The sequence below is a fragment of the Lynx rufus genome, unplaced genomic scaffold (genome assembly GCF_022079265.1).
Source record: "Lynx rufus isolate CCGP_SWC_20201006 ecotype Redwood Valley unplaced genomic scaffold, mLynRuf1.p SCAF_2, whole genome shotgun sequence".
Lineage (NCBI taxonomy): Eukaryota > Metazoa > Chordata > Mammalia > Carnivora > Felidae > Lynx > Lynx rufus.
Window position 1 is genome coordinate 186,394,268 of NW_025814834.1, and position 26,410 is coordinate 186,420,677.

Consider the following 26,410-nt stretch of genomic DNA (forward strand, 5'->3'; position numbering starts at 1 on the left):
ACTAATTCCCTTTGGTGCCTAAATTACAAAACCTTAGTCATCTTAGATTTCCCCTGTGCTTCATCTCCAGATGTCTTATATTACTGAATCTCAGTAGGCTTCTTTATTCAAAAAGTAAGTTGGATTTATCCCTTGATTCTCATTATTGAAGCTGTAAAGCTGTTTTCAAGGACTTTGCTGCCTCTCGGTTCATCCCTTGGAAGGTTCATATAACAGTTCTGAAACATGATTGTTGTCATGTTTACTCTTGAGCCTATAAAGGCTCATGTCTACATTTCTGCACTTGAGTTTCAAAGCCTTTTTTCTCTATAACCTGGCCTAGTAATTCCTGTGCATGTGATATGGTGGGAAAAGGCCAGGATTTAGAGTAAAAAGACTTAGATTCAAATATTGAGAGTATTGTTATACTAACACTGTGTCCTTGGGAAACTTTTTCAGTTTCCTTCTCTCTCACTTCAAAAAAAATTTTTTTTGATGTTTATTTATTTTTGAGAGAGAGAGAGAGAGAATGTGAGGTGGGGAGAGGCAGAGAGAGAAAGAGACACAGAATCTGAAGCAGGCTCCATGCTTCGAGCTGTCAGCACAGAGCCCAACGCCAGGCCCAAACTCATGCTGTGAGATCATGGCCTGAGCCAATGTCAGACGCCCAACCAACTAAGCCACCCAGGTGCCCCTTTATCTCTCACTTCAAATAACAGTATCTTATTTTTTTTTAATTTTTTTTAATGTTTATTTATTTTTGAGAGAGAGAGAGAGAGAGAGCGTGAGCAGGGGAGGAGCGGAGAGAGAGGGAGACACAATCTGAAGCAGGCTCCAGGCTCTGAGCTGTCAGCACAGAGCCTGATGCAGGAGGGCTTGAATTCATGAGTGGTGAGATCATGACCTGAGCTGAAGTCGGATGCCCAACCGACTCAGCCACTCAGGCACTCCTCAAATAAAAGTATCTTTTCTTCTAGACTCTTAATTATTGTGAGAATTACAATTGGCAGAATGTGTGGAATAATTATCATAGTTAAACAAATAAAAACAACCTAAGCTATTGTTATTTCTCATTGTATTCATTCATTTCATAAACAGTTGAAAACCTCATATATGTTAGATACTGGCGCTACTGCTATGAAAGATACTCTGTTCCTTTAAGGGACTGTCTTTCAGGGAGCTTTCAGAGAACATATGCATCTATAGGGAGTAGGGTGGTAGTATCTGACAAGGTAAAGTGTGATATAGGCTGTAAAATAGGCAAGCTTAGGGTGAGCACCAAATCCAGAGGAGAGAGGAACAGGGATGGTTCTGCAGGAAATTATGTTTGAACAGAGTCTTGAATTATAGCAAAGATCCCAAAGGAAAAGGTGAGGAAGGATGCCTTGAAAGAGACACTTTTAGAGAACTGCAAATTGTTAGGTTTTGTTGGGGTATTAAGTTCAAATAGTAGTATGGGAAATAGGACTGGACAGGTAGAGGTGAGATTTGAAGGGCTTTGTGTGCTCAGAGAAATGTGTAAATTGAAGGATTATAAGTAAACAGTTGGCCTGATCACTTTTTTTTTTTAATGTTTATTTATTTTTTGAGAGCTAGAGCATGAGCAGGGGAGGGGCAGAGAGAGGTAGACAGAGGATCCAAAGAGGACTCGGCGATGACAGCAGCGAAATCGGTTGCTCAACCAACTGAGGCACTCCCACAATTGGTTTTTGAAAATTTGTTCTGACTAGAGTATGTTCTTCCCTTACTACAGTATACAAAAACTTATGCCTTTGTGCCTTATTTTCTTTACTTCACCCAGAAGGGCTTATTTCCTCTCTTCATATGTTAATCTTTATCGTTCAGGTCCCATTTCTTTCTTTCTTTCTTTTTTTTTTTTTTAACGTTTATTTATTTTTGAGAGACAGAGTGTTAGTGGAGGAGGGGCAAAGAGAGAGGGAGACGCAGAATCCGAAGCAGGGTCCAGTCTCTGAGCTGTCAGCACAGAGCCCAATGCAGGTCTTGAACCCACGGACCACGAGATCATGACCTGAGTCAAAGTCGGACACTTACCTGACTGAGCCACCGAGGCACCCCTCTCAGGTCCTATTTTTGCTGTAAAGCGTCCTCCAATTATTTTAGGCCCCATTACTTATTCCCTTCTTTGAAACCCTATTAAGAAAGTATCACATAGTTTAGTCCTTATTTGTTTCATGTGTGTTTTGTTTTTTTTAATTTTTTTTCAACGTTTATTTATTTGTGGGACAGAGAGAGACAGAGCATGAACGGGGGAGGGGCAGAGAGAGAGGGAGACACAGAATCGGAAACAGGCTCCAGGCTCCGAGCCATCAGCCCAGAGCCTGACGCGGGGCTCGAACTCACGGACCGCGAGATCGTGACCTGGCTGAAGGCGGACGCTTAACCGACTGCGCCACCCAGGCACCCCACATGTGTGTTTTATGTCCCTAACTAGATTATAAGCTTCTTGAACATGGTCAATGTTTGATATGTGTATGAATAGAAGACATGTTAAGCACAAAAATACGTTGTCTGGTCTCCTATTTTGTTTTTCAGGATAGGACCAGATTATGGGCAACAGTTCTTTTAATTAATCTGTCATCATCATGGCTAATGAGGACTGTCCCAAGGCTGGTGATAGTCCTTTCTCATCGGATAAACATGCCCAACTCATCTTGGCCCAGATCAATAAAATGAGGAATGGAGAGCATTTCTGTGATGTGCAGCTGCAAGTTGGGAAGGAAACTTTTAAAGTTCATCGGCTGGTGTTGGCTGCCAGTAGCCCTTACTTTGCAGCTTTGTTTACTGGAGGAATGAAAGAGTCCTCAAAAGATGTTGTACAGATTCTAGGAATTGAAGCTGGAATCTTTCAAATACTTCTAGATTTCATATATACAGGTATGTCAAGTGAGCCTTTAGCTTTGAGTGAAGAGTGGTGTAATCACTCAGGTATTGCAATGGGAATATAAATAAGTTGATACAATTTATATGGAAAGTAATTTAACAATATGCTATCATCAGTGTTTGAAAGGTTTCTATCTTTTGACCTAGTATTCCTTTTCTAGGAATCATAAGTAATCAATTAGTGCTGCAGGCAAATGTTTACGTACCAGGATGTTTATTGTAGCATTATTTACAATAATATGTAATTGAATACAATCTAATTGTCTCTCAGGATATATGATTAAATAAATCATGGCACATGTATATATCATGGAATATTTTTTAGATTTTTCAATTATATTATGGAAGAGTGTTTACAATATATAAAATGAAAAAAAATTGGATATAAATACTTCTCTAGTTTTGTAAAGGAAAAAATTATTTGTATTTGCGCACAGGAAAAAGACCAGAGTGTTGATAAGTATTTATCTCTGGATGATGGAATATGGATGATCCTTATTTTCCCCTCTTTTTCTGTTTTTTTTTTCTGATTTACAATCAGCATGTATATATTTTATTTAAAACTTTTATTTTTAAAATGTTTTTGAAGAGTTTTAATGACCTTAGAAAATGCACACAAAAACTATGAAGTTTAAGTTTTATATGATAGGTAACATAAATATACATGGGAAAAAGATTAAAAAGAAATGCACTAAAGTGTTAATACAGTGTATGTCTGTGGGAAAATGTGTCATTTTCATTTTTATACTTTTATGCCTTAAGGTTTTTTTCTGTGGTGAATATATATTACTTTTATAATTAGAAAACATGTTTGAAAATAAAGACTGTGTTTGGTCATCATGCTTAAAGGACTACTTGATGGGAGATAATTATGTGATCTGATAAAATATTGTTTATTTAACACATGGTATTTAAGCCTGGAAAATGACAAAAGGTCATTTCTTTGTGTTCCTCATATTGCTTTTTGGAAGATATCAGAAAATAACTCTTAAATTGGAGATTATAAAAACTATCTTTTAAAAAAAATTTTTTTTTAATGTTTATTTCTGAGACAGAGAGAGACAGCATGAGTGAGAGAGAGGCAGAGAGAGAGGGAGACACAGAATGTGAAGCAGGCTCCAGGCTCCCAGCTGTCAGCACAGAGCCCAACGCGGGGCTCCAACTCACAGACCGCGAGATCAGGACCTGAGCTGAAGTCGGACGCTCAACCGACTGAGCCACCCAGGCGCCCCTAAAAATTACTATCTTTAATGCAGCCCTGTCTATTGGCTAATGTACAAATTAGCGTTGAAGGATTTTTTTTACCTTTTCTAAATGATTTGTGTGAGCTGAAAACTGTTTCATAAATGCCCCTGCTTCTTTTATTTCCAAAATGTAAATTAACACAGATTAATCTGATGGAATTAGTGAACTACATAAAAACAGAAGCAATACTACAAAGTGTCTATTCTGCCTCTGTTTAAGGGTAGCAACAAGAGATACTTATTGAAAGACAATGTTCCCGGTACTGTCATCATATTGCTGGTGATTAGCACTTCCATCAAATAGATAAAAAGTAGTAAAACCCAGGGGCGCCTGGGTGGTTCAGTCGGTTGAACATCTGACTTTGGCTCAGGTCATGATCTCACCACTTGTGGGTTCGAGCCCCGCGTCAGGCTCTGTACTGACAGCTTGGAGTCTGGAGCCTGCTTTGGATTCTGTGTCCCGCTCTCTCTCTGCCCCTCCCTCGCTCATGCTCTGTCTCTCTCTCTCTCTCTCAAGAATAAATAAAACATTAAAAAAAAAAAGTAGCAAAACCCAGAGAAATAAATAGTACTGAGCATATTTGGGAGAAACAGCATTCTAGAATACTGAAATTTAAGGTTAAAATAGTTAAGAATAGCATTTGGCTACTAGTAGAAGATATAAAGTGGCTTAACAAGATAGAAATTTATTTTTCCACAAAAGTGAATTCATAGTAGGCATTCCAAGGATGGTAGGGTGGTTTCATGATGTCATTAGCATCCTATTATTTTCCCAACATTTCGCTCTACCATCTATGGCTTGTAGCTTCTTTTTTTTTTTTTTTTTTTTAATTTTTTTTTCAACGTTTATTTATTTTTGGGACAGAGAGAGACAGAGCATGAACGGGGGAGGGGCAGAGAGAGAGGGAGACACAGAGTCGGAAACAGGCTCCAGGCTCTGAGCCATCAGCCCAGAGCCCGACGCGGGGCTCGAACTCACGGACCATGAGATCGTGACCTGGCTGAAGTCGGACGCTTAACCGACTGCGCCACCCAGGCGCCCCATATGGCTTGTAGCTTCTAATCTCGTATTGCTGAACTCCAGCCAGTGGAAGGAGGAAGGGGAAAAGGCAGAGGGCCTGCTATCTAAGTCTATGCTCTTTTTAACTTTTTCTGTTAGCCCTACCCAGTAACTGCTGCATATATCCCATTGGCCAAATAGTAAATAACTCATCCCTATCTGTAAGGGAGACTAAGAAATGTAATTTGCAGCAGAGTACAATTACACCCACAGCAAAATCAAGGTTCTCTTAGTAAAGGATGAAAAGAAAATGGATATTGAGTATTTATTGGACAGGGAACTTTGCAGTCTTTGATATAAGTTGTTCTTAAAAAACATGTTCTTTCACTGCAATAGCATTTCCTTTTGGGGGGATGTGGGCACAGCAAAACCTGTTATTCTATTGATCTCTCCTTTGGATTTATCTATACATTCTTCTTTTTTTTTTTTTAATCCTCATTTATTTTTGAGAGAGAGACAGAGTGTGATCAGGGGAGAGACAGAGGGAGACACAGTATCTGAATATCTGAAGCTCTGAGCTGTCAGCACAGAGCCTGACGCGGGGCTTGAACCCACAAACCGTGAGATCATGATCTGAGCAGAAGTCGGATGCTCAACCGACTGAGCCACCCAGGCGCCCCTATCTATACATTCTTTATTAACCATTCCCAGTTCTAACAGATCTTAACAGATTTTTCTCACATTAGATTTTTATATACTTCACTTAAAATCAAATAACCTGGGTTTGTGATCTAGTTCTGTCACTAATTAGCTATTTGATACAAGGCATTTCCATTTCTTTAGTCAATCATTCATTCTTTCAACAGATATTTATGAATACTTTTTTAAAGGTAAGCTCTAGGGGCGCCTGGGTGGCGCAGTCGGTTAAGCTTCCGACTTCAGCCAGGTCACGATCTCGCGGTCCGTGAGTTCGAGCCCCGCGTCAGGCTCTGGGCTGATGGCTCAGAGCCTGGAGCCTGTTTCCGATTCTGTGTCTCCCTCTCTCTCTGCCCCTCCCCCGTTCATGCTCTGTCTCTCTCTGTCCCAAAAATAAATAAACGTTGAAAAAAAAAAATTAAAAGGTAAGCTCTATGCCCAATGTGGAGCTTGAACTCACAACCCCCGAGATCAAGAGTTGTATGCTCTACTGACTGAACCAGCCAGGAGCTCCACATGAATACTTTTTGTGAGCTAAGCACTTGGGATATGATAGTACACCAGATAGGCAGAGCCTCTGCCTTCACAGAGCTTTATAGATAGTGCAGTTAGGTACTTACAAATTTGAAATCAGCTTGTGAGAACCTCATTTTCCTTAGCTGTTAAGTGAGGATAGCATTTCATAATTCATGTGAAGGTTAAATGAGATAAATTTTAATAAATGTAAAAGTACTTTTTGTAAGCTATAAAGCCTTATTAAGTTATAGGGCATTCTTTGTATTGCTCTCAAGTAACTCTTGGCTTTATCCAGTAACAGTCATTCAGTCTTCATAGATCACAACCCATAATCTTACCTTGTCCAAATTTGTAGTGAATTCTCATTTCGTTCAACTAAGTCTTACCTCCATTTTCTCTGCAGCCACTACCATTTGCTCCCATGGTGGATTCCATTTCTTATACTTTCAGAAATCCCCGTTTGCATTCAACAAGCCATATTCTTCCTCTTACCATAATCTCTTTGGCCATTCATTTATTTAAGAAAAATTTTTTGAACACCTGTGGGTGCTAGGCATTGAGAATACAGAAGGGAAAAACCTTCCCCCCAACAGACTTTATAAATCTTATTGGGAATACAAACTTTAGATAAATAGTTTAGTGGAGTGAATATCATAAAGGGGATGAAGGGCAAGTATAAGATTGAACTGAGACTTTATCCTTATCAGGTAGGAGAATTACAGTGTTTTTTTTTTCTCCTTCTAAATATAATTGACTATTTGGTATTCTCTCAAAGTCACATATGTAAATATATGAAAGTGAAGCCATCTAGAAAGAGAGTGGTATACATAGTTACTAAATGTTAAGTATTTAAAACTTCTCATATGGTATAGACTCCTGATTATACCTAGTATTAAAAATTAATGTTTGTATGGCACTTTATCATAATTGAAGATGGAGACCCTGCGTTACTCACCCCAGTGCCTTAGTAAATGTTAGATGCATTATGTTAAACAGCTTTATGTTAAAAGCATGGACTTTGATAGCAGTCCTTACCCCCATCACTTGATCATGTGACTTGGTGACAAATTATTTAAAGTTTTTGATTCTGTTTTGATAGAAAAAGAAAAAAATAATATCTATTATATGGGATTGTGGTGACAGTTAAATGAATGTCTAAAACAATTAATGTGTCTATCCACTGTAAGTGTTCCATAAATGTTAATTATCATCATTTAGTTTTCTGCTCTTTCTACAAATCCTTTGTTGCTTTTTTTTAAAATTATTTTAAAAAATTTATTTTTAAGGTTTATTTATTTTTGAGAGAGAGAGAGAGATTGAGAGTGAGAAAGAGTGCGAGGAGGGAAGGGGCAGAGAGAGAGGGAGGTACAGAATCTGAAGCAGGCTCCAGGCTCTGAGCTGCTATGAGACCATGACCTGAGCTGAAGTCAGATGCTTAACCAACTGAGCCATCCAGGCACCCTGTTGCTTTTTACTTAGCATCTATCAACTCTGCAAACACTAAGCTATCAGTTAATATATTAAATTATATTAAATAAATAATGCTTTTTGACCATAAGTCAAATGTTTGTTTTATTTTTTGGTTAATTTGTCTCCCTACTTCCCTAGGTATAGTGAACATAGGCGTGAATAATGTCCAGGAGTTGATTGTTGCAGCAGACATGCTACAGTTGACTGAAGTTGTTAATCTTTGCTGTGAATTTCTGAAAGGACAAATTGATCCACTGAACTGCATTGGGATCTTTCAGTTCTCTGAGCAAATTGCCTGCCATGATCTTTTGGAATTCACAGAAAACTACATTCATGTCCATTTCTTGGAGGTTCATAGTGGGGAAGAGTTCCTGGCACTTACAAAAGATCAACTGATCAAAATTTTGCGAAGCGAAGAGCTTAGTATTGAGGATGAATATCAGGTCTTCTTAGCTGCAATGCAATGGATTCTGAAGGATCTGGGAAAAAGAAGAAAATATGTGGTGGAAGTGCTAGAACCAATTCGATTCCCTTTATTACCTCCTCAGAGGCTTTTAAAGTATATTGAAGGTAATTTTTTTGTTGCTTGTCAAATGAGTCAATATCCAGTGGCTTTTTCTGTTGAAATGTGATAATGTTTTCATTTTTCAGTCCAATAGCAGACATTTATTGAATGATTACTATATGCAAGATACAACTTTTGTGTTTTGTGGATAGTGGTATTCAGTATTTGTAGCCATTATTTTAATCAAACCTTTACATACCTTTCTCGAGATTAAATACTAAGGGAGATTAGAGGTATAAATAAAATCAGTGACAGAGCTAAAATACCACTGCTGTTTTTGGTAATACTGATTATATTTCAGTGTAAGATAAATTCAGCAAAACCTGTCATTTGAGGAGAATGCATATGCTAAAAACAAAACCCAAACGCAATAAATCCTGTAAGTCTTCTCTTTATAAAATTAATTTTATATTCACTCCTGGGTGGCTCAGTCAGTTAATTGTCCGACTCTTGATTTTGGTTCAGGTCATGATCTCATGGTTTGTGGGATTGAGCCCTGAGTTGGGCTCCCTGTGGAACCTGCTTGGGATTCTGTCTCCCATTCTCTACCCCTCCCCTGCTTATGCTCTCTCTCTCTCTAAGTAAATAAATAAACATTTAAAAAAATAATAAAAATGAATTTTATATTGATACAGTATCATAGCTTCTAAGTAGCCTTTGAATTATCTTTAGGTATGAAACTTTGAAAATACTTTTCATCATAGTATAAAATAGTTTAAATTGTTATATTAGAAGAATGATAATATGTATTTAAATTATTCATTAATTAAGATTTTATTTTTAAGTACTCTCTACACCCAATGTGGAGCTTGAGCCCACAACCTTAGTATTAAAAGTTACCTGCCCACTGACTGAACCAGCCAGGCACCCCATATTTAAATTTATTTATTTATTTATTTATTTATTTATTTATTTTTTAATGTTTGTTTATTTTTGAAAGAGTACAAGTGGGAGAGAGGCAGAGAAGGAGACAGAGGATCCAAAGTGGACTTGGCACTGAGAGTGGAGAGCCTAATGTAGGACTCAAACTCAAAAACCGTGACCTGAGCCACCCAGGCATCCTAAATTTATTTATTTTTTTTTTAATTTTTTTTTTTCAACGTTTATTTATTTTTGGGACAGAGAGAGACAGAGCATGAACGGGGGAGGGGCAGAGAGAGAGGGAGACACAGAATCGGAAACAGGCTCCAGGCTCCGAGCCATCAGCCCAGAGCCCGACGCGGGGCTCGAACTCACGGACCGCGAGATCGTGACCTGGCTGAAGTCGGACGCTTAACCGACTGCGCCACCCAGGCGCCCCCTAAATTTATTTTTAAAAACTACCTTAGACCTTCGGAATACAAGCTGGTGCAGCCACTCTGGAAAACAGTATGGAGGTTCCTCAAAAAACTAAAAATAGAACTACCCTACAACCCAGCAGTTGCACTACTAGGTATTATCCAAGGGATACAGGTGTGTTGTTTTGAAGGGACACATGCACCCCAATGTTTATAGCAGCACTATCAACAATAACCAAAGTATGGAAAGAGCCCAAATGTCCATCGATGGATGAATGGATAAAGAGGTGGTATGTTTATACAATGGAGTATTACTTGGCAATCAAAAAGAATGAAATCTTGTCATTTGCAACTATGTGGATAGAACTGGAGGGTATTATCCTAAGTGAAATTAGTCAGTCAGAGAAAGACAAAAATCATATGACTTCACTCCTATGAGGACTTTAAGACACAAAACAGATGAACATAGGGAAGGGAAGCAAAAATAATATAAAAGCAGGGAGGGGGACAAAACAGAAGAGATTCATAAATATGGAGAACAAACTGAGGGTTACTGGAGGGGTTGTGGGAGGGGGGGATGGGCTAAATGAGTAAGGGACATTAAGGAATCTACTCCTGAAATCATTGTTGCACTATATGCTAACTAATTTGGATGTAAATTAAAAAAAAAAAGTTAATTCAAAAAAAAAAAACCACCTACCTTAGACCTGGTTTTAAGATTTGAAGCTCTTACCCTTGTTGTGCATTGAAACTTGAGGATATGACTGAGTTACAAATGAGCTTCTTTTTTTTTTTTTAATTTTTTTAACATTTATTCATTTTTGAGAGACAGGGAGAAACAGAGCCTGAGCAGGGAAGGGGCAGAGAGAGGGAGACACAGAATCTGAAGCAGGCTCCAGGCTTTGAGCTGTCAGCACAGAGCCTGATGCAGGGCTTGAACTTATGAACTGCAAGATCATGACCTGAGTACAAGTTGGATGCTCAACTGACTGAGCTACCCAGGCGCCCCGCAAATGAGCTTCTTATGAATTAAATACACCACTAGCATTAAGGGTGTAATTCTGTGAAAAAATTATATTTAATATGGGGGTGCCCGTCTGGCTCAGTCGGTTAGGCCTGTGACTTGATTTCAGCTCAGGTCATAATCTCAAGGCTCATGAATTTGAGCCCTGCATCAGACTCCCCACTGACAGTGCAGAGGAACCTGCTTGGGATTCTCTCTCCCTCTCCCTCTCTCTACCCCTCCCCATTTGTGCTCTCTCAAAATAAATAAGTAAACTTAAAAAAAAGAAAAAAATTATACTTAATGTGGATTTTTAGTTTTTTTCTACTCTTAACAGTGTTAACAGAATTTTGTAGGTTTTTCTGAATGTTATCTTTTATTAATACACATATATTACTCAATCAGTTCTCATTATTCACAGTCATTATGCTCTGTAAAGTTGCCACAAACTTTGAATTGGCAAATACTGAAACATTGTTCCTAGGGGAAATACTGGGTAAGTTCTTACTCTGGTCACAATATTTTTGCCAGATGATCAATACATAACCTTGTTTTATGTGTGTGTCTATCAGAAGCACCTTATTTAATTTATATACTTGATTCATTAATGTTGAACTCATGGCCAACAGCACTATAACTCATGCCTGAATGAAACCTATCCAATACATGTATTAATTCCATAAGGTATATCACAGGCTTCCTGCAATTAGGAACACTAGACAGCACTTCAAAAGTAGGCGTGGGGTCATTTTTAACAATGAAGTCAACAAAGCACAAAAATGTGAAAAGCATGGCACTAAAGAGACTGTGAAAAGGACATTTGTTTATAGTATGAGAGCTGAAATAAGAGGCAAAGCATCACCTTGTTCAGTTCTCACCTGGAAACATGCATGTCAGGTGATTCATACTTTTTGCCACTCTGTGGCATATCTGTGAATGACTAGGAAAGCTCTGTGAGTTTTAATTTGGGTTACAAATGCATTTTAGTGAGTACATGTATTCCCAAATAAGGAGTCCACAAATAATGAAGACTGACTGTATTTAAATGCTAAAAAAGAAAAGAGAAATTATCCAGACACATTTCTGTGGAATCATGAGAATTTAGGAATAGGGCAAAAGCTTTCCCCTGCTCTCTCTCTCTCAAATATTTAAAAAAGAGAGGGGGGCGCTTGGGTGGCTCAGTCAGTTAAGCATCCAATCTTGGTTTCAGCTCAGGTCATGATCCCCCAGTTCATGGGTTCAAGCCCTGCATCAGGCTCAACGCTGAGAGTGCAGAGCCTGGGTGGGATTCTCTCTTTCTCTCTCTCTCTAGCTCTCTACTTTAAAAAAAAAAAAAAAAGGAAAGAAAGAATGAAGTTCTTTTGGGGCACCTGTGTGGCTCAGTCAGTTAAGTGTCTGACTTCTGCTCAGGTCATGATCTCGTGGTTTGTGAGTTTGAGCCCTGTGTCGGGCTCTTTGCTGACAGCCCAGAGCCTGGGGCCTGACTTGGATTCTGTGTGTCCCTCTCCATCTGTCCCGCCCCTGCTCGCACTGTCATGCTTTCTCTCAAAAATAAATAAAAACAGGGGCGCCTGGGTGGCTCAGTCGGTTAAGTGTCCAACTTCGGCTCAGGTCGTGATCTCACGGTCCGTGAGTTCGAGCCCCGTGTCGGGCTCTGTACTGACAGCTTAGAGCCTGGAGCCTGCTTCTGATTCTTTGTCTCCCTCTCTCTCTGACCCTCCCCCCATTCATGCTGTGTCTCTCTCTGTCTCAAAAATAAATAAACGTTAATAAATAAATAAATACATAAATACATAAATAAATACATTAAAAAAAAGGGGGCTGGATTCTCAACCAACTGAGCCACCCAGGTATTTTTTTTTTAAATAGGGTCTCTATATTTTTTTAAATGTTTACTTATGTATTTTGAGAGAGAGAGACAGAGAGACAGTATGCACGTGGGGGAGGGGTAGAGAGAGGGTGAGAGAGAGAATCCCAAGCAGGCTCCGCACTGTCAGTGCAGAGCCTGAGGCAGGGCTTGATCCCACGAACTGTGGGATTATAACCTGAGCCAAAGTGAAGAGTCAGATGCTTAACCAACCAGATGCGTAGCCACCCAGGCACCCCAATAGGATCTATATTCTTAAGTAATTCTATCCTGTGAAGCATTTATGGCAAGTCTGTTTCTGTTTTTGGCTAATGTTTTCTTCCAGACTGAATTCTTCAATCTCCTTCTTTTCTTTTTCCTGGGATATATTTTATTTAGTTAGTTTTTAATTTTTATTTTATTTTTTAATATAATGTTTATTTCTTTTTGAGAGAGAGTGAGAGAGAGAGAGACAGAGTACAAGCAGGGTAGGGGCAGAGAGAGAGGGAGACACAGAATCCAAGGCAGGCTCCAGGCTGTGAGCTGTCAGCACAGAGCCTGATGCAGGGCTCCAACTCACAAACCACGAGATCATGACTTGAGCCGAAGTTGGATGCTTAACAGACTGAGCCACCCAGGCGCCCCTCCTGGGATATATTTTAATAGTTGAATTGTTATTTCTTTTTTTTTTTTTTTTTAATTTTTTTTTCAACGTTTATTTATTTTTGGGACAGAGAGAGACAGGGCATGAACGGGGGAGGGGCAGAGAGAGAGGGAGACACAGAATCGGAAACAGGCTCCAGGCTCCGAGCCGTCAGCACAGAGCCTGACGCGGGGCTCGAACTCACGGACCGCGAGATCGTGACCTGGCTGAAGTCGGACGCTTAACCGACTGCGCCACCCAGGCGCCCCGAATTGTTATTTCTTGATCTATTGCTCAACATGAGATCTATGCATAACATGAGAAACTTTGTTTAAACCAGTTTAGTTCTGATAATGTAAGAGTTAATTCTCCTTGACACCTTTTTTTGCCTACTAATGTAACTACTTTGTTTCTTACATCTAAAATTTGAGGACTGTGTTGTATTTTGGCCACTTCTTTCTAACCAAAGGTATGATGGTGGTAGAAGAACAGAGATCTGGTAAGGCTTAGATATTTGCTTAAGGACCTGGGCTCTGAGCTCTCTCTCAAATCCAATTATTGATCTTGTGTCAGGGCTTACTTAACCCAGGTAAGGATGTGTCTTACTAGTGTGGACTTTAGCTGGTACTGTGCTCTGTTAGATGGCAAGCTCTGGTGATTCTACATTTACTGATGGCCCTATAAAGGATTTCTTTTTTTTTTTTTTTAGCGTTTTATTATTAATTTTTGAGAGAGAGAGAATGTGAGCCACGGATATGCAGAGAGAGAGGGGGGCATAGCATCCAAAGAGGGCTCTGTGCTGACAGCAGAGAGCCCAATGAGGGGCTTGAACTTATGAACTATGAGATCATGACCTGAGCCCAAGTTGGATGCTCAACAGACCAAGCCACCCAGGCGCCCAAAGGATTTCTTTTCTTTTCTTTTTTTTTTTTTTTTAATGTTTTATTATTTATTTTTGAGAGAGACAGACAGAGCACGAATGGGGGAGGGGCATAGAGAGAAGGAGACACAGAATACAAAGCAGGCTCCAGGCTCTTAGCTGTCAGCACAGAGCCCAGTGCCCAAAAGATCATGACCTGAGCCAAAGTCAGAGGCTTAACCAACTGATCCACCCAGGTGCCCCCCAAAGGATTTCTTTTAATGTTTTTTTCTTTGACTTCTCAGTTCTGCTTTATACCTGCTCATTCTACCTTTCCAAATTATTAGGCATTAGTGAGAATTCTCAAGATTTCCTTGGTTGACCTTGTTTCCTCAATATTGCTTCTAGGCTTCAAGGCTTGGAGATAGTCCTTGCTGGCATATTTGGTGCCTTTGTGCAAATTAGAAAATAGTGCCCTTTCACAGGGCAAGATCTTAGAGCTTGCCAAGTGGGACACAGGTTGACTTTTATCCCCACTTCACCTCAGCTAAGGATCCTTGTGCAGGAACAATCTACCCAATCATGCTCAAAGTCTTTTTGAGGAGATGGACCTCGTTCCACTAGAATCTTTTGTTTCTTGCTTTGACTATCATTTTTAAAAGTATATGACATAATTTTATATCTTTTTGTTTTTAAGTTGTAAATGTAGGTATTGGGCTATTTTATTTTTCCATTTTGTTGGATAATTGTGATCCTGTTTCACTTTGCCATCTTTGGAAATCCTAATGCATGTGTTTTCAAATTAGATATAATGAAGCATATTGTTAAAAACAATCTGATTTAGGGAAAGTATATTCTTTAGTAATAATGAGAAAAATAAAATTTGTATTGTAGGAAACAAGCACCATTGCTTGATGATGAGCTTTTATTTTTTGGTATTTGTATTTTATCTTTATAAGAACATGTTTTTTGAATATTATTTAAAAGTTGATTGAAACATTATCTTGTTAAACTTGCTTTAGGAGTGTCCGATTTCAATCTTCGTGTTGCGTTGCAAACACTTTTGAAAGAGTACTGTGAGGTGTGCAAATCTTCCAAAGAGAACAAATTTTGTAATTTTCTGCAGACATCTAAGGTTCGACCTCGGAAGAAAGCAAGAAAGTACCTGTATGCAGTAGGTGAGAACCTTTAAAAAGGTGATACAAATAATCTCTTTTTAGGATTAAAATCTTTCAATATTTTGTTATTTTACACATCAGAATATGCAGGTGTATCAAATAGGCATATTTAATTTCACATATAGACTACAGATTAAGAAATTGTGTAATATAGTGGATACACCTAAGAATAAATAGCTGCTCATTTGACATCTATTATTCTGTGATCTCAATTGTTGGGTTCTTGGATTGCTCAATTATTGTCAAATAACTGACTTAAGAAATACTACTTTAAAGTTAAAAATGTGAATTCTAGTGAAAAATAAGGAAAATTTCAAAATTTTTGACTCTTCATGGTATTTTAGATGATTAGGGATTATAGGAACCAGTGGTCTCTAAAGTGTGAGTATACAGGATAATTCACAGTATCTGATGAACATATTAAAACCTCTTTTTTATTTTAAAAAGCATTAAACCTTATTAATATGTGACATATAGAGACAGATTGTCCAGATTTATTTACATAATATTTTATATTCACTTTGTAAAATGATTTATAATTTGTATGTAATTAGATGTATAATATCATATATGCTATAATATATAAATACATAATTTTTGAATGCATGCTAAAGATTTTTTACTGATGGGATGTGTAGTTAAACAAGGGTTTCAACTCACTTTTTTTTTTAATATTTTTAATGTTTATTTATTTTTGAGACAGAGAGAGACAGAGCATGAATGGGGGAGTGTCAGAGAGAGAGGGAGACACAGAATCTGAAGCAGGCTCCAGGCTCTGAGCACAGGCTCTGAGCCTCAGCTCAGAGCCCAATGCGGGGCTCAAACCCACAGACTGTGAGATCATGACCTGAGCCGAAGTCGGATGCTCAACCGACTGAGCCATCCAGGCGTCCCTCAACTCACTTTTTTTTAAGTGTATTTATTTTGAGAGAGAGAGAGAAAGCAGGGCAGAGAAAGAGGGAGAGAGAGAATCCCAAGCAGGTTCCACACTGTCAGCGTGCGGAGCCTGATGTGGGGCTCAGACTCATGAACTGTGAGATTGTGACCTGAACCAAAATCAAGAGTCAGTTGTTTGAGCCACCCAGGCACCACTCAACTCACTATTTTTAATTGAAAAAAATGTTAATAGAAGTCATGATGAAAATTCCTAACTAGACAGATAACCAGCTCCTTTTATGTTTTATCTGACATTCTATTAGAACCAAAACCAGGTGGTAGAACACCGTAGTTGACTTCATTGCATTTAAGCCATAATCTTTCAGGACTTGGTGCATTTAAGAATAAAATACGTATATATGGCAGGCTTTAAAGCACTTATTCCTTGCTATGAAATAGTTAATTACTTAATGTCTGTCATTTGCATATTTAAATAAAGGATTTGCTGTGTATCTCCTTTCCTTCGTTCAGGTGGATATACTCGGTTGCAGGGGGGTCGTTGGAGTGATAGCAGAGCCCTCAGCTGTGTAGAACGTTTTGACACCTTTAGCCAGTACTGGACCACTGTGTCTTCACTTCATCAGGCTCGATGTGGGCTGGGAGTAGCAGTTCTGGGAGGGATGGTTTACGCTATTGGAGGTAATAATGAAAATGTCTTCTGTTATTAGTCTCTAGCCATAAGTTGGCTGTATATATGCCTTATGTATATTGTTAGGTACTATGGGGTATACATAGATATGATTGTGTTCCATAAATATTTAATGAATAAATGAATGGAAGAAAGAAAAAGGAAACACAAGATATTGAATGTTTCAGACCAGAGGGATACTGTGATTTATCACGAGGCAGAATATTTAGTTTGGTTTTAATGAAAAGTTGTTTATAAAATGTGGCACCAGGGGCGCCTAGGTGGCTCAGTCGGTTAAGCGGCCGACTTTGGCTCAGGTCATGATCTCACGGTCTGTGAGTTCGAGCCCCGTGTCGGGCTCTGTGCTGACAGCTCAGAGCCTGGAGCCTGTTTCAGATTCTGTGTCTCCCACTCTCTCTGTCCTTCCCCTGTTCATGCTCTGTCTCTCTCTGTCTCAAAAATAAATAAATGTTAAAAAAAATTTTTTTTAAATAAAAAAAAATAAATAAAATAAAATGTGGCACCAAAATTTAGGTCAGTGTTTGTGATAAAAATTGTTTTAATTTTGAAATTTAATTTCATATATTGGAAGCTGCATTACAAATCTTTTTTTTTTTAGATTGGTCTTTTTAAATTTCTATTTATTTATAAAACATTTATTTATTTTTGAGAGAGAGAGGGTGGGGGTAGTAGAGGACAGAGAGAGAGAGAGAGAGAGAGAGAGAGAGAGAGAGAGAGGAGAATTGCAAGCAGGATATACGCTTTCAGCAGAGAACCCGAAGTGGGGCTTGAACCCACGAACCGTGAGATCATGACCTGAGCTGACACCAAGAGTTGGATGCTTAACTGACTGAACCACCCAGGTGTCCCTCAAGTTTTTAGTGAAATACCAGTTAGTTAACATACAGTGTAGTATTAGTTTCTGGTATAGGATTTATTGATTTAATCCTTACATACCACACTTAGTGCCCATCACAACAAATGCCCTCCTTAATACCCATCATTCATTTAAACCATCCCCCCACCCACCTCCCATTTGGTAACCATCAGTTTGTTCTCTATAGTTAATACAAATAATTTTTAATTAACCAAATTACCTGGAAGTGGGATTTATAAAAACTAAGTCATCTGGGCATTGGGATATATGTCTTGATTGAAATCACTGTGTTTTCTAAAACTATTATTATGAATTATAAAATGATTAATAAAATTAAATAAAACAGGTTTCGGGGTGCCTGGATGGCTCAGTCAGTTAAGTGTCCAACTCTTGATTCCAGCTCTGGTAATGATCTCACAGTTTGTGAGATCGAGTCCTGCTTCAGGCTCTGCACTGACAGCACAGAGCCTGCTTGTGATTCTCTCTCTCCCTCTTTCTCTGCCTCTCCCCTGCTCTCACTCTCCAAATAAATATATAAATATTTTTTTAAAAAAGGCAAATGTTGTTTCCCATCAGAGGAGGAATCTAAAGAGAAATAAATGCTAACACTTTTAGATCAATATTTACTTCTGGCTAATTTGTCTTTATAGCAACAAGCCTAGGTAGGTCATCTCCAATCCTTAGAGCTAGTCTTTATGCTTTATTTCTACAGATTAGGCTAAAACACAAAAAGTTGTGTATTGAAAATTTTGTTATTTTTAACTATGATACTGTCAAGTTAAAATGAGAGAGATACAGGGTGTCTGGGTGGCTCAGTTGGTTAAGTGTCCAGCTTCAGGTCATGAACTCACAGTTTGTGAGTTCAATCCCCACGTCTGATTCTGTGCTGATGGTGCAGAGCCTGCTTAGGATTCTCTCTCTTTCTCTCTCTCTCTCTCTCTCTCTCTCTCTCTCTGCTCCTTCCCCCCCCCCGCTCATGTACGCGCACGCTCTCTCTCTCAAAATAAATAAGTAAACTTTTAAAAAAGTTTAAAAAATAAAAATAAATAAAATGAGAGAGATGTAGAGAATATTTGATTTTTTACTTGTCTTTTGGAGGGAACACAATTGTCCCTTAAAAACAGTTCATTAAGTCAATAAATGCCATGGTGGATCCAAAAATCCCGACAAAGAAATAAAAGTTTTAAGCAGTAACTTTCTGTCAGCATAAAGACCATTATTACATGTAATCTTTGACTAGAACTCTAACAGCTCTTTTTATATACATTTTGGTGATTGTGGATAGTTTCATTGCATGAACTCTTCTGTTTAACCGAGGGTCACAGTGTCCTAGGTGACACTTGCATATATTTGTGTCCCTTCTTGTGATTCCACAGAAATACTTATGGGTACCTTTCAAAAATGCTATGACTTCACTAATTTATTTTTTACTTATTTATTTATTTGTTTATTATTTTTTTAAGTAGGTTCCACACCCAATGTGAGGCTTGAACTCACGACTCTGAGATCAAGGGCCGCATGTTCTACCAACTTGAGTCAGCCAGGTGTCCCAACTTGGCCTACTATTATTAATGCTAACAACATTGCTGGGGCACCTGGATGGCTCAGTTTGTTAAGCAACCAACTTCGGCTCACACGATCTCCCAGTCGGTAAGTTCAAGCCCTGCTTGGGGCTCTGTGCTGATAGCTCAGAGCCTGGAGCCTGCTTCAGATTCTGTGTCTCCCTCTGTCTTTGCCCCTCCCCTACTCATACTCTGTCTCTCTCTCTCAAAAATAAACATTAAAAAAATTTTTTAATACTATCAACATTGTCATCTTAAGATATTTTGTAATATATAATTTTTTTAAGTTTTTATTTACTCATTTATTTTGAGAGAGACAGAGTCCAAGCGAGCAGGGAGGGGCAAAGAGAGAGGGAAACAGAATCCCAAGAAGGCTCCGCACTGTCCGTGCAGAGCCCTGATGTGGGACTCAACCTCATGAAATCATGAGATTATGACCTGAGCTGAAATCAAGAATTGGACATTTAACCGACTGAGCCACCCAAGCGCCCCCATAATATGTAATTTTAAAGTAATGTTTATCATTAAAGCACTTCAGGTTTGTAGAAGAAAATTTGGCTGAAATTGAAGCATATGAAAGAATAAAAATCACACATACTCTAATCATGCCACCCAGAGATAATCAGAATATTTGGTTTATTCTAGATATGTACATATCTGGCTTAATATTCTAAATATTATTTGTAAAAATTAAGATATAATTTACATACCATAAAATCCACCATTTGAAGTATACAGTTCAGTGATTTTTAGCATATTCACAAAGTTGTGCAACCATTATCACTGCCTAATTCCAAACATTTTTATCACTGCAAAAAGCTGTTCTTATTATTTAGAAAGATTTTTATATCAGTGCAGAGAATTATTTACGAGCCATGTTCCTAGACTCCAGTCAAGGGTCAATCTGGCAAGCAGGACTTTCTAAGGATGGGCAGTCTCAGGCCTGCTGTGCTGATTCTTTCTGCACAGTAGTTTTGTAGCATTCAGGATTCTAGGCCCTCCTAAAGTTATATGTGCTGCAAATACCTTTCGCCACTCTACTCCTTTATCTTTCACTCTCCTTATGGTAGCTTTTTTTCTTTATGATATCTTTTGATAAACAGATGGTTTTCATTTTATTGTAGCCAACTCCAACTCTATTATTTTTTCCCCTTTATGGTTAATGTTTCTTGTATTTTTAAATGTTTATTTTTTGAGAGAGGGAGGAGGTGCAGAGAGAGAGGGAGACAGAGGATCTGAAGCAGGCTCCATGCTGACAGCAGAGAGCCCGCGGCGGGGCTTAAATTCATGAACTGTGAGATCATGACCTGAGCCGAAGTTGAGTTAACCAGCTGAGCCACCCAGACACCTCTCTTGTATCTTTGTAGAGAAATCCTCCCCTACTCCAAAGTCATAAGTTTATATATACCTTTATTGTTTCTTAAATTTTTAGTTCTGTCATTTACATGTATATCTGTAATCCACCTGGAATTGAGTTTTTATAGACAGTATGAGTAGGCAACCAGTTTCATTTTTTCCCTTGTATATATAAGCAATTATTCCAGCATAAAAGGCTTTTGTTTCCCCACTGCTGTGCAGTGCAAACTCTTTCACATATCAAGTAATCATACATGTGTGTATCTGTTTCTAGAATTTCGTTTCTATTCTGTTTGGACTTTCTGTGTATCCCTATCTTAATTACTATAGCTCTATTTTAAGTCTTATAAGTTTATCTGACAGGACAGTTTCTCTCATTATTCTCGTGTGGGAGTGCTTGGCTATTCTAGGCCCTTTGTACTTCCATATAAATTTTAGTATCAGTTCCTCAAATCTGTTTGTTTTTTTGTCAATTCTGTTTTTAAAAATAATGTATGATTCCACTTATATGAGGTACTTAGAATAGTCAAAATAATAAAAGATGGAAAGTATAATGGTGTGCCTGGGGCTAGGGAAGTGGAGAATGGGGAGTTGTTTTTCTTTTTTTTAATGTTTATTTTTGAGAGAGAGAGAGAGCATGAGTGGGGGAGGGTCAAAGGGAGAGGAGGACACAGAATCCCAGGCAGGCTCCAGGCTTCAAACTATCAGCAGAGAGCCTGATGTGGGGCTTGAACCCACAGACCTTGCAATCATGACCTGGGCCTAAGTCAGCCGCTAAGCCTACTGAGCCACCCAAGCGGCCCAGGGAGTTATTGTTTAAATCAGGATAGTGTTTCAGTTTTACAAGATGTAAAGAGTTATAGGGATGGATGGTGGTGATGGCTGCACAAAAATGTGAATGTGTTTCACATCACTGAACTCTACATTTAAAAATGGTTAAGATGGTAAATTTTATGTTACTTGTATTTTAGCACAATAAAAAAGAAAACGTGTTTCAAATTGGGATCACATTAAATCTACAAATCAGTTTGGGGATAATCGTCTTTACGTTGACTCTTCTAATTCATGAATGTGATATCTCTTCATTTACTTAGGTATTCCTTATTTTAAAATTTTATCTAGGGGCACCTAGTGCACTTGGTTAAGCATCAGACTCTTGATTTTGGCTCAGGTCATGATCTCACAGTTCGTGAGTTTGAGCCCCACATTGGTCTCTGTGCTGATAGCACAGAGGCTGCTTGGGATTCTCTCTCCTTCTCTCTCTGCCCCACCTCACCTCGCATGAGCTCTTACTTTCTCTCTCAAAAATAAATAATGTTAAAAAGATAAAACTCTATTTAAATGAAGTGTATAAATTTTATCTGTAGATGTATTGTACAATCTTTGATTAGATTTAATTCTAGGTATAGTACTTTTTAAAATTCTATTTTAAGTGGTATCTTTTTAGAAATTTTGGGGCACCTGGGTGGCTCAGTTGGTTAAGCGTCTGACTTCAGCTCGGGTCATGCTCTCATGGTTTGTGAGTTTGAGCCCCGTATCAGGCTCTGTGCTGCCAGCTCAGAGTTTGGAGCCTGCTTCAGATTCTGTGTCTCCCGCTCTCTCTGCCCCTCCCCTGCTCACACTCTGTCTCCACCTCTCAAAAATAAACAAACATTGAAAAAAATTACAAAAAAAAAAAAAAAGAAGAAATTTTATTTTCTGTTTGTTGCTAGATAAGGATTGCATTAAAACTCAAATTGTACCAGAGCTAGCTATCCAAACTAATGCATGAAAAAATATAGAAGTGTTAAAATATAAATTTCATCCTCAATAATTACATGGATTATTTGGGTGGTAGAATTGGAAATAGATAATAGGGAAATTATGCCTTTGTTTCATTAAGTGGACTTTAATAAATGAAAGTGCTATTGATTTATAATAACACTAGGCAAATGAATTTTATTGTTTTTATTTTTTTTCTGGGCAAATGAATTTTAATGAATAGTAAAAAATCAGACAATAGTTGAATCTCTGATAACATGAATACTACTGAGTATTGTATTATGGTTCTAGGCTATTAGCATTACTAAACCTTCTGATATGTGTTTCTTTTATTGAACTCAGGTGAGAAGGATTCAATGATTTTTGACTGTACTGAATGCTATGATCCGGTTACTAAACAGTGGACAACTGTAGCTTCAATGAATCACCCCCGCTGTGGCTTGGGAGTGTGTGTGTGTTATGGGGCTATCTATGCTTTGGGTAATTATGCTGTTCAGTTCAGTTTAAGGATATCTAGTATTATTTTAATTTTTAAATTCTGATTACATTAGAAATTTTCCTTCCCTCCTATAAGAAACTTATGCCTTTTCAGCTTTATAAATTTTTATTTTCAAAATTGAATTATGTAGAGAATATTGTCAAGTATAGAGCTCTTAGAAGGAGAGGGGGATAAGGTATAGATGAGATAGATGTCCAGTGGAGCATTTTAAATCTTCACATTTTAAATTTGGGCAACCATTCTGAATATGCAGAAGTTGTTTTAAGAGGTAGTTTTGTAAAGTACCATATTTCTTAAGCAATATGGGTTTGTTTTTGTTTTGTTTTTTAAATGTCTAATGAAAACTAAGCAGAGAGTTAAGATCCATATAGTCAGATTCTAACTTTTCATATGATCTTGGACAAATCATTGATAGTGTGCTAATCATTCACAATGTAAATCTGCTCCATATGATAATCATTCACAATATAAAGTTGTTTGCTAAGGTGTTTTTCATAAATAAGACTCCTTTATCCAGAAATAACATTTTCTATTTGGTTACAGGTGGATGGGTTGGAGCTGAGATAGGGAACACCATTGAACGATTTGATCCTGATGAAAATAAATGGGAAGTAGTTGGCAACATGGCTATGTCACGCTACTACTTTGGGTGTTGTGAAATGCAAGGTAATTGCTTTCTAAAAACTTTTTCCTGAAGAAATATTTTTGAAAAAAAGAAACTTGAGGCTTTATTTTCACAAGAGTATATTTTATGTCTGTTAATATTGAATGGTTGACACTAACAGTATTGAAGTTTTGCTTTTAAATGTTTTATATGTTTTAACCTCTTAGGTCCTTATTTCTGTATTGCCAAAATAATCATTTTTTCCAAAATAAACAAAACTAGAATTAAAAATTACAGATAGGCACAAATACCTAACTAGCAAAATAAACATTTGAACCTTCATCTTTGTCATTTTCTCTCCCATGCAGTCCTTAGTATTTCTAAGTAGGAAGAGGATATAAAAAATGATCTTCACTGTCTCTTTTGGCTTTTTCAGTGTTTTCTCACAGGGCACATTGTGATTCAATCCATACAGAATATAATGCTATGACAGATTTGAAAAATGTTGTACTGCATATTAAAATGGTACACAAACATTATTTTAATTGTCTACTATATCCTGAGAAGTAGTTGGTAAGCACTCCAAATTCTTTGTCCAGAGTTGGAGAGCAGATTTATATGTACCTGTAGAGTAATGAGCAGTCTGCTCATTGTTACGATAACTCAACCAGCTGTTCCCAGCTCAAGTTCTTTCTGTTTTGTGAGTACCTTCTCAGACTTTCACTAGCATTTAGATGTTCAGATTACATGGTACAGACTATATTGTGTAATATTATAGTGTTCTCTAATTGTTTTGTATTTATTACTTTCATTTTCCCATGCAAATCAGGTGTTCTGAGACTAAGTTTCCAGTGTGGAGGTAGGGGGAAGTTTCCCTCCTACTAACAAGTGGTTTTCAGAACACCAACTGGGTGTTGGAGAATTCACCTCACTTCTAACACTATGTACCCATACCTGGAGATAGCCTCAAATTCCACAGATTGAAGGCTCAGTCCTATAAGACACTCATCCTTACCAGGCTCTTACCTGTGCTTCTGATGGACTGGCTATAGATTGGAGGTTCTAACTTCTTTTGGGTTCAATTAATTTGCTAGAGCAGCTCACAGAACTCAGAGGAAATGTCACTTACTACTAAAAGGATATAACTCAGGAATAGCTAGGTGGAAGAGATGCATAGGGGATGTTATGGGGAAGGGGTGCGGAACTTTCATGCCCTCTCCAGGTGTGCCAGTGTCCTCACATCTCCATATGTTACCAACCCAGAAGCTCTACAAATCCTGTCCTTTTGGATTAAAAAACAATTTTTTTTTAATGTTTATTTATTTTTGAGAGAGAGAGAGGCAGAGCACGGCCAGGGGAAGGGCATAGAGAGAGAGAGACACAGGATCTGAAGCAGGCTCCAGGCTCAGCACAGAGCCCAATGCAGGACTCAGTCCAGGGCTCAAACTCAAAGCCGCAAAATCATGACCTGAGCCGAAGTCAGGCGCTTAACCAACTGAGCCACCCAGGTGCTCCATGTCCTTTTGGATTTTTATGGAGGCTTCATTACATAGGCATGAGTGATTAATCATTGGCCATTGGTGATTGATTCAACCTCTAGAACCTCTCCTCTCCCCAGAAGGTAAGGGCGTGAGACTGAAAGTTCCAACACTCAAATCACAAGGTTGGCTCCTTTAGCAACCAGTCTCCATCCTTAAGTACTTTCCGAAAGTTACCTCATTAGCATAACAAAAGACACCCTTATCACTCTTAACAGTTCGGAAATTCTAAGGGTTCAGGTTGCTGTGAGCTAGGGACTGTGGATGAAGACCAAATATAGATGAGAAATATATATTTGGCCATCTTATAAACCACAGTGTTGCACCTTCGAAAACTACGGAGTTAGAGAAGCATCTTGGAGATTATTCCAACCCCTTTATAGAGGAGCAAGCTAGAGATCAGGAAGGTTGTGTGTTCTTTTTCACAGCCCATTACTGGCAAAGTTGGAACTAGAACCCACATTCACTGACATTTAGCACACATTTCTTAAAATGCCATTATATGGGAAACAATGCTAGGCGTTCAAAAAATAATTGTAGATTGTCAGGACCATTAGTTTCAAATCAAATTTAATCAGGAACTCACTGTGAATTACATTCTCTTGTACTCTGGTGATTGATCCTGATACCTTAATCTAGCCATATAACTATTAAAATTTGAATTCACTTCTCTGTGTCCATTTGAGCAACAGGTAGGCTGTCACAAACAAGGCTATGTCATTCCCAGTTTAAGTGCCTGGCATTTTTTTTTTAGGGGGAAAAAAATCCCTCTCCCTTTTTTACCTTATGGTAGCAGTGGTTCTGGAACTTGAGATCATCAGGCAGACAATAAGATGAGAAAACCTTGTTTGACAGATTGTTTTGTTACAGCATTGTAAGTTCGTTGAAAATTAAATGCCACTTTATACCTCTAAATCTTTGTAACATGCTTACGTGTGAGCTATGATATACTAGACAGAAGTCAGTTTTCTCTCTTAAAAGGCTATTGTGAGCTCTATGTTAAATATAGCATCAGCATAGCAGACATATTACTTTTTATAATATTTATATTCTATTTCCTGTAAAATTTTCTATCCTGTTTCCAGGTTTAATTTACGTAATTGGGGGCATCAGCAATGAAGGAATAGAGCTTCGTTCTTTTGAAGTATATGATCCACTTTCTAAGCGTTGGTCTCCACTTCCTCCAATGGGAACCAGGAGAGCATATCTTGGAGTGGCTGCACTTAATGATTGTATCTATTCTGTTGGAGGATGGAATGAGACACAAGATGCCCTTCATACTGTAGAAAAATATTCCTTCGAAGAGGTAGGGTGGATGATTTCAGTGTTCAATATCCTATTATTTTTTTAGTGTCTATAAGATCTGTAGTGATATGCACTTTTTCATTCATGATATTGATCATCTGTAGGTTTTTTTTTTTTTTATTTTCAAAGAACCAACTTTGGTATCATAGATTTTTTTTTTCTATTGA

The 26,410-nt window shown here is 38.1% G+C and overlaps 1 protein-coding gene across 3 annotated transcripts in view; it reads left to right on the plus strand.

The window, feature by feature from the left end:
- Positions 1 to 2,537: 2,537 nt before the first annotated feature.
- IPP (intracisternal A particle-promoted polypeptide) overlaps positions 2,538 to 26,410 on the plus strand; it is a 39,121-nt gene continuing 15,248 nt past the window's right edge. Inside the window, exons 1-7 of one of the 3 annotated variants that reach the window (XM_047084854.1) lie at positions 2,538 to 2,874; positions 7,945 to 8,376; positions 15,022 to 15,177; positions 16,585 to 16,752; positions 22,640 to 22,777; positions 23,340 to 23,462; positions 26,024 to 26,244. In XM_047084854.1, the coding sequence (XP_046940810.1) occupies positions 2,583 to 2,874; positions 7,945 to 8,376; positions 15,022 to 15,177; positions 16,585 to 16,752; positions 22,640 to 22,777; positions 23,340 to 23,462; positions 26,024 to 26,244 (1,530 nt within the window). In that variant the 5' untranslated portion in view covers positions 2,538 to 2,582. The remainder of the gene's footprint in view (positions 2,875 to 7,944; positions 8,377 to 15,021; positions 15,178 to 16,584; positions 16,753 to 22,639; positions 22,778 to 23,339; positions 23,463 to 26,023; positions 26,245 to 26,410) is intronic. The other 2 variants (XM_047084857.1, XM_047084858.1) reach the window with 2 other exon arrangements.